General features: G+C 54.3%; 1 protein-coding gene across 1 annotated transcript in view; it reads left to right on the top strand.

The window, feature by feature from the left end:
* ASB18 (ankyrin repeat and SOCS box containing 18) overlaps positions 1–9,027 on the top strand; it is a 65,039-nt gene that overhangs the window by 46,121 nt on the left and 9,891 nt on the right. The window contains exon 4 of the mRNA XM_007463915.1: positions 1,348–1,852. Within this exon, the coding sequence (XP_007463977.1) occupies positions 1,348–1,852 (505 nt within the window). The remainder of the gene's footprint in view (positions 1–1,347; positions 1,853–9,027) is intronic.

The following is a 9,027-nucleotide window of genomic DNA, read 5'->3' as shown; positions in this document are numbered from 1 at the left end:
GAAGAGCGGGTGGGTGATGATTGGGTTCCCAGCTGAAGATGGGGACAACTGACGCAGGGGATGGCCATGTCCCCTCAACTCAAGGGAAGAGAGAGTGGAGGGCTGCCCAAGGAAGGAAGTGAAGCCAGGAAGGCCTGAGAAAGCCAGGGGCCGATGACCCAAGTCTCAACAGAGCAGAGATGAGTAGAGTGACAGGAGGGCTAGCGAGACGGACCGGAGCCTTACGCCGTGAAGTCAGCATGCTGGCGCGTCAGACTCCAAAAGTGGAGTAAACACACTGATGGCAACGTCCAGGAGGTGACCCGGGAGTGGGGGATTGAAGTGGGGCTGGTGTTCTGGCAGTGCCCGTGGAGGACAAGGGCCAGCAGAATGGAGGAGGGTGGTGGGAGGGTCTATGAGACTCTCCTACTTTCAGGTTGGTCCACGCTGAGTTCCCCACCAGTGTCTGAGGCCCCACGTCCAGCATGGGCCTGCCCAGTCAGCAACTGCCACCTGGGCTTGGACTGAGGTGCCTGGAGTTCTCCCAGGTGGAAGCTGCTCTTCTGGGAGAGGACAGTCTTGGGATCCACCTGATGGACCTGGAAGCAGCAGGAGACACCCACGGGAGCCTACAAACCCCAGGACACCATCGTGGGATTTAGCAACAGCCAAAATCCACTGTCTGTTCAAGGAGAGCTTGGTTGAAACCAAGATAGTCCCACAGTTAGGCATGGTTGCGGGTTTCTCCCATGCATCCAGTGCTGTCTGAGGACACCCCAGTGCCATTCTGTCAGTGTCTTGAGGGATGGATAGATTCCCTCCCAGGGAGTAAGGCAAGCCTTGCCTCACACCGTTTCCAAAGCGCAGGTACCTGCCGGCTGATAAAGAGCCCGGCGGCCTAAGGGGCCCTCCTTAGAACCCTGACTCCCAGACCCTTCAACTGCCACCTGTGACAAAGAGCCCAGGTAATTCGTGTTTCCAGCACCGTCACCTGAACCACATTACCTTCCAGGGTAGCACCAAGTAGTTACAAATTACAAGGTAAATATTAACGCTGCGCGTGGGTTCTTAGGAAAAGTTCCTAGCTGTTGCCACCATTTAGTAACCTGTACCCCCAGGTTTGCCTTAATCTTTTTTTTTTTTTTTTTTTTTTTTTTTCCAGCTCAGTTTGAACTCCTATAGCCTGGGCGCGGGAGACCTGGATTCCTGTCCTGGCTGTTTTAGGAGCCAACACCCCCGGTGGGGAGGGAGGGGGTCCGAAGCGCCGGAACCCGCAGGCAGGGCGTGCCGGGCTGGGGGAGACAGGGCGCCGGTGCGGGGGCGTCCGGCCGGGCCCAGCCCGGGTGACTGACCTTGGCCTCCCCGCAGGTGCGCGCAAGCGCTGCTGGAGCACGGTGCCTCGGTGCAGCGCGCGGGCGGCGCGGGCCTGGACACGCCCCTGCACGTGGCGGCTCAGCACGGCCTGGACGAGCACGCGCGCCTCTACCTGGGCCGCGGGGCGCTCGTGGACGCGAGGAACGCCCGCGGCGAGACGGCCCTGAGCGCGGCGTGCGGCGCGGCGCGGCGGCCCGACGAGCACGCGCGCTGCCTGCGCCTGTGCGCGCTGCTGCTGCGCTGCGGCGCGGCGGCGGACGCGCGCGACGAGGACGAGCGCAGCCCGCTGCACAAGGCCTGCGGCCACGCGCGCCACGGCCTGGCGCGTCTCCTGCTGCGGCACGGCGCCGACGCGGGCGCGCTCGACTACGGGGGTGCGTCGCCGCTGGCCCGAGTGCTGCACACGGCCGCCTGCGCCCCCGAGGCCGCGCCGCAGCGCACGCTGCAGGCGCTGCTCAACCACGGCTCCCCCACCGTGTGGCCCGACGCCTTCCCCAAGGTAAGAGGGGGTCGGGGACAGGCCACGAGGACTTTGCAGCGCAGGGACCCGGCCTGCCGCCGGGGGGCATGCAGCGCTTCTCAGGCTTTCAGGGGCCCGGAACCCCCCTGGAGACTGGTCCAGATGCAGATTCTGATCCCGCAGGAGGGGATGGCAGAGTCTGCATTTCTAGCAAGAGTAGAGATGAGGGTGAGGTCTTGGAACCACACTTTGAGGAGCCAGGGCTGGGCAGCCCTTTCTAGAGTCACCAGAAAATGAAAAGGTCGGGGGGTCAACAAGCATACTCGAGTGAGACCTTGCAGAGTTGTCACCTGGGGACGCCAGGCACTTGTTTCTATGATGCCGTCGTGGCTCAAAATATTTTGGCAGATTATCTTTTGGTGTAATTGGTGAACAATGAAGTCAGTCTCTTGTCGCATCTGGTATTTGGCTTGAAATGAAATACCCAATGTGACCATCCACCTTATTAACAGGATTAATGATAGCACTTCACAGATTTCTCTCATTCAGTCCTCACCACACGCCTGTGAAATACACCAGGCTCCTGACATTCCCTTACCTGGATTTCAATCAGGTGAAGTGCCCTGTTCAGGGTCAAGGTTGTGTTAGGACCTCAACCCCACTTTGCAGACTTGGCTCTGAGCTGCTTGTCGCCTTTCCACGTGTCAGATCTGCACTGAAATGATAAAAATGAAGAATAAACATTTCTTATCAGAGAAAAATAAAGACAAAATGTTTCCAAAAGCAAAGTTCCCAAGATACTAGTTAAAATAAGCGATTGTCCTCCCCCGAAAGACTTCACTGAAGGGAGGTCATTCCATTCGATGTAAAATTGGCTGTGCTAGATTTAAAAATTATCCCAGACTCACCAGTCATATGCCAGAGACGTGTTTGGCCTGATAAGCTTTTACACAAATAGCCTAAAAGCTGTTATCCTAAAAGGACAACAGCTAGATGGTCTAGATGGTCTGAAATAGTGAGAATCACACATTTCTTTCAAATGCTAACTTTGCATCCCAGATGCATACAGAGTAAAACTCTTGTCTCTCAAAACACGGGTGAGAAATGGAAAATCCACCCAGACAATTCCCTGGGTGTTTCCTTACTTGACAAACTTTATGACAAGTTTCTTATGCCAAGTCTTGCACCATCTTCGAGTCATCCTCTTGAGGCATTCTACTAATGCAGTGATTTCCATACCGTGCGTGGACTCTTGAAAGGGAAGAAACTCCAGCCTTTTTGTATTCTATAACACTTCCCTTTTATATTCATGATTTACATTTAGACGTTTCCCAATATTAGCAGGCTTAGTTCATCTACCGATAAAATGGAAACCTACCACCCCTCCAGTTCGCACCGTGTGTGCCTTAAACCAAGATGCACCCTTCAACCCTTATGGTGTGAAACTGCATAAAGAATGAACAAGAAACAACAAAACAACAAAGAAAGAAACAAGACTTTACATGATGCCCAACAGTGAAAAACACCTGGGACAAATTCTTTTAAAGAAAAAAAAAAATCAGTATATTTCAGTGGTGACCAGTAATAATCCCTTGTTAGCCTCGAAGGCATTCGATTTTTAGAGACCTCTGTCCAGGTTTCAATGTCCGAGGTGCAGCCCTACAGGCATCATCCCGGGGGACAGGACTTCTAGCACCTGAACTCTGTCGCCAAGTCTGTGGGAATCACCCCACCTTGACCTAGAGATGCAGAGCAAAGCCCAGTGCCTCCCCTTTGGGCCTCCAGGGGCCCCGTCCTGGGATCCCCTCACGACATCCTTTGTCAGTCACACAGGAATGGAGCAGGTCAGTGGGTGGGGTGCGGGGTGGCTGTGGGTTTGGGCCTGGGGACAGTTAGTTACAACGGGGACCCAGAGGCCACGAGAGGTGCTTGGCTCCTGGAGATGATGATGAATCTCCCAGCAGTTCCACATCATTGCGGAAAGAACCGGAGTTTCTTTGAGAAATCTTAATACTTTGAGGCTTTCACAGAGCACAGTGCAGGGGACCTTCAGTCAAAGTTTGTTGAATGAGAGAAGGGGATTCCAGCAACTCCGGGGCACGGCGCTGCAGTTAAAATCTTTGGAAACGGGCCTCCGACGTCTTTGCGCTGAGGCCCGACCACACCTCGGGGTGGGGGGGGGGGCGCGGGGAGCGGGGCGCGGCTGATGAAACCGGCTCCCGATCCCTCCCGCCCTCAACGCTCCATTCACTCAGCGCCGGTAGGTGTGAGCGGCAGGTCAGCTGCAGGCGGGGCGCGCGGCCACCCGGCGTCCGTTACCCGAGTCTCCCGCTGCCTACCCCCAGCCCCCCCCCCCGGCGGCGCCCCCTGCTAGGAGCAGGTTGTGGGCAAGAGCGCGTTTACTACCAACCTGGACATCCTCCAAGCCAACGTACAAGTGCCTGTGAGGCTCTGGCCTCGCCCCAGGACAACCAGGGCGAACACACTCTGGAAATGTGGCATCAGCATCCAGGCCCCCTGCATGTGCTCCACCGGGAAAGGGGTCTAATCAGCACGCGGGACATCAAAGGGCAGACCCGACTCGCTCAGCAGCCCCGTGGAGCGCGCAGCAAACACGCTGAAACGAGCCACAAAGATGCTCTGCAGGCAAGACTAAGCGCCATGGCGAGGCGTACACAGAGGCACCGGGGAATGTCACAGAGCACGCCGGCCGCGGGCAGCAGCCGTGCTTTAAATAGATGTAAAGAGACACCCACGGAGCTCAGAATTACTGAGGCAAAAGGTTTCGCAGCGAGCTTATGACATAAATCACAGTTCCCCGGTGCCCGGACAAAGGCACCAGCGCCGCAGCAGGCGGACTCGAAGCATCCGTCGGAGCCGCGCGCACTGCGCTGCCGCGAACATCAAAGCGGTGTCACGGCTGGGAAAGCAAAGCATGTGGACAATGCCAGGCCTTTCTGCCCGGCTGACCGCTACTTAACACCAGAGTCAGGTGGGGACGCGAGGGCAGGTGCAGGTGCGGTGTCAGGATGCAGCCAGGTTTGAATTCTGGAAGTTGCCGGGACGCAGGGGGCCCGGCCTGGAGGAGAGAGGGCGGGAGGGCAGAGAAACGCACACGAGGGTGGATCCAGACTAGCTGCCGCTAGCTGACTTTGTGGGTTGGATGCTTGGTCTGGGATAAAGGCCTTTGCTCACGTGCCTCTCTCCTTCTGCCCCAAACCTGAGCAGTCATAAATAATTCACACTTAGATTTGCCCAGGAGTTGGGGAAGTGCCAGGCCAACACCGGTGATGAAAGCTCTCCCCCACAGGCCTCCCTTAAGCACTTATTCATTCAACAAACATTTCTAGGGAGCGGCTGTGCTCCCGTGCTGGTGGTACAGTGTTGAACCGGAGCATGGGTATTTCCTGCCCTCATGGAGCTGCCAGTCAGGTGGGTGAGATGGCCTTGACTCAGACAACCACACACACCACTGTGAAATTGCTGTGATGTGAAAAGCTGCAAAGCCAAGGCCCTCCAGACCTTGAAGGTACCAAACGAGGGGCCAGACCTGGCTGAGCAGGGAATCCGAGGCTCCCTCGAGGGCTTATAGAGTGATTCTGGATCTGAAGACTAGAGACTTAGCTGTGTGAAGAGGGGAGGGGAAATCATTCCAGGCAGAAGGAACAGCAGGTGCAAAGGTCTTGGGGCAGAAGGAACTCTGCAGTATGTGCAGGGGTGGGAGCGGAGGGGGATGACCCAGTAGCTGGAGGGGAAACAGCAAGAGCCGGGACCCTAGGCAGGGCCCTCCTTAAGGGTTTGCGCCTTTGTCTTAAGAACAGTAGGAATCTGTTACATCATCTTAAGCAGGACAGGTGACATAATCCAGTGAGAATTGGAGGGTGATTTCTCTGCTCAGGGGTAGAGAACATGCTCTCTTGGGGGCTGCTGGGAAACCCCCGGCTGTCATGCGGTCCAGGTGAGGGCTGCAGGTAGCTGGAGCAAGGGGAAATGGGAGGTGGGGGGCGAGAATGACAGATTCTAGAAACATCTGCAAACCTCTGGTCTTGCCTCTCCTTCTGGGCATTGACCACGCTGCACATATGGACCTGAAGTTTTTGTTTTCTCTTTACCGAATTACGGAATTAGGTAACGTGACTTCACACTCCAATTTCCTAGGGTTTCCCGTGGGGGGAGCCTGGGGTAGCAGTCGTCCAAAGCCAGGGCTCCCTTCCCTGCCTTTACACAGCAGTGCCTGCGCGCTGCCCCCGTGGGAGGGGGGACGTGAGCTATCAGCAGTAGCTCGCCTCTGTTCTCCTTGCTTTTGTTTTATTTCTCCATCTACATAGAAAGCAGTGTGTGCCCGTGTGATTTTGCCGCTTAATTTTCTTTCTGCCGCCTCATTAGCTGAAGAGAGTGTGTGCGGACCCTGATGCCATCAGCGTGTCGGAGTAACGTGGCAGCCGCTTCTCCACAGACAGCAAGGAGGCAGCGGAGATTTTTAAACTGTGTTGGCGTAAAAATAATGAAGGCAGCCAGCTGCCTGGCAAACATGACGGGGGCACAGCGCAGAGGGGTTGGGAAGGGCCCGGGAGCCCCAGAGAGGTGGAACAGAGGAGAGACAGGAAGTGAATTCCCAGAGACAGGCAATAAGACTTTGTCACAGTCCGTGACCCAGGGAGGAGGGGCCTGGAGGAGGGGAGCTCTTACTGAGGGAGGGCAGCTGTTCCTGGGGGCTGGGGCTTGAGGGGAGGGATGGGGATGTCCAGGTAGCATGCAGTCACTGGGAACCATTGAATATTTTGCAGAGAAGTGAGAGGGCCAATGGGAGGGTAGCTGGAGGGTCCGTGTTGGCCTGAGGAAAGTCTGAAGATGCAGGAATTGCCTAGGATACCATGTAAAGACAGACAGACTAGATCTGGAGGGATCCAGTGTGAACTGCTCTTTTCAATGGCATGGTTTCCTCCCAACACAGAAAAGGGGCCGACGGAATTCACTGTGCTCCCGGAAATGGCATGTTAGTGGTGGCTCGTGTAAGCCAGAAATGCCAGCATTACAAGAGCACACGGTGGGGTGCGAGGCTGGGCTGGGAAGATGCACGCCTGCCTGGCTCTCCCTCTGCAGCTCAGCCTACCGTGTTCATTCTCTCCTTCTCTAAAGCCCACTTAAGCCGGAGCTTGTGACAGTAATGGATTAGGGAAAAAACAAAATTGGGGTAGGGAAGGGACCAGAGATGATACTAGTAATATGATTACCAATTTAAATGGGCAGCTGCTCCTGTCTTCATGTTAAAACGTCTGTGAAGACGTAGACAGGAGAAAGGAAGGATGGAAGGAAGAGGGCGAGGGGGAGAAAGCAAATCCACGGCAGCAACAGGAAAATCTCATGTCTGAGTCGGGAAGGGCTGACGCGGCTCTGCTCCACGGCCCTAAGTTTTCAGGCAATCAGGCAGACATTACAGACAAATAATTTAAGTCCACCAGGCAGTAGGCGATGCTTGTGGAGGTGCAGTGCATCATGGGAGATGCAATAAAGTGCAGAGGTGGAAACTGAGGAACCTGAGTTCCATAGCAACCTGCTACTTTGCTGGGGGGAGGGTGGGAGGAAGAGGCCTCCTGGTGGAGCACAGGTCACCAGGCTGGGCATTGCCCTCACCAGACTTCCTCCACTTTGCCCCTCCACCATCTCACAGGTGAACAGAGAACGGGACCATGGACTTCCCCTGCATGTTCACAGACCTCGTGTCTGGAGCTCACCTTAATCAGAGATGAATACAGAAAAAAATTAATGGATTCATTGTGGGGAAGGGCAGAAGAAGAAAAATGAGATGGCATCCTGAGAGTAGAGACGAAATCTGTACCTCTCATCAAAAGATCCAGAAGAAAATCTGAAAAATTGTGTGCCCTGTGTGCCATCCTTTATGGAATGCAAGAAGATCTAGTCTTTAAATCCATAAAACCAGACAGGTTAAGCTGAGGAGTCAGTAGAATGGCATGAAAAGGAAGATGGAGATAAATTTATACCAAGAAAGCAAGAGCACAGTGGTAGGTCAGATTACACATTAAAGGAAGTAAAAGGCAGAACTGATTCATTAAAAAAAATCAAATCAATGATGTAAGTGAGGGTGCCATGCTGTTTGCATGTGTGCCCCCAGATCCAGTCCCTGCTGTCTCTGTGTTCTGCTCTGCATCCTGATAGGGTACAGAGCCCCTTCAAGCTAACACACAGCCCCATATCAGCTGGCTTCTCACTGGGTTCAGCCAAGGGAGACACCATGGGAAACTGGAGGGGGAGGGGGGAAAAGCCAAGGTATTTCTCCCCCTCTTCCTCCACCTTAGGTAGCTTCTGCAGCAGCACGTGCATCTCTGTGGCTCCAGTACCCCCAGGTGGCTCCTTCTCATAGTCACAGCCCCACCAGGCAGCCCCTGCCTGACTTGGTTCCAGCCTCCCTTGTATCTCTCATAACAAGAAGCACAGGCTTCAGTATTGGTGGTTTCTGAATCTCAGTGACATCATCCAAGAGCCAGATGCCTTTCAAGCTCAGTAAGTCAGCCTTGCCCTCAAAATGGTCCTTCTCTTGGTCCCTAAATGGCTTCCAGCAACTGGGCCAACCAGCTTCCTATTCAGATCCAGCTGTTTTCTCTAGAAGCCCTGAGGAAGTCTTTCTTTGTGTTTTATGGGCCTCAGTTAGCTTAAACCTGCCCTTCCCCAAACCATTAAATGATGAGTGGAATAGAATTATCATGATTGAATTAATCTAATCATTTGGAGTGTTGGGAAGTCAACCACAATGTTCACTAAAAAGGACTAATATTAAGAGATCTTCTGGGGCTTTCCTGGTGGCAGAGTGGTTAAGAATACGCCTGCCAGTGCAGGAGACATGGGTTCAAGCCCTGGTCTGGGAAGATCCCACATGCCACAGAGCAGCTAAGCCCATGCACCACAACTACTGAGCCTGCACTCTAGAGCCCCCAAGCCACAACTACTGAGCCTGTGTGCCACAACGACTGAAGGCCGCGCACCTAGAGCCCCTGCTCCCAACAAGAGAAGCCACCACAATGAGAAGCCTGCACGCTGCAACGAAGAGTAGCCCCCGCTTGCAGCAACTAGAGAAAGCCCACGCGCAGCAACGAAGACCCAACGCAGCCAAAAATAAAAATAAATAAAATAAAATAAATTTATTTAAAAAAAGAGAACGTCTTAAGTGCAAAAGAAAAAACAAAGCCAAGAAACTA

This window comes from Lipotes vexillifer, unplaced genomic scaffold, assembly GCF_000442215.2.
Source record: "Lipotes vexillifer unplaced genomic scaffold, Lipotes_vexillifer_v1.1 scaffold1215, whole genome shotgun sequence".
NCBI lineage: Eukaryota > Metazoa > Chordata > Mammalia > Artiodactyla > Lipotidae > Lipotes > Lipotes vexillifer.
This window is presented reverse-complemented; position numbering and strand designations above follow the sequence as displayed.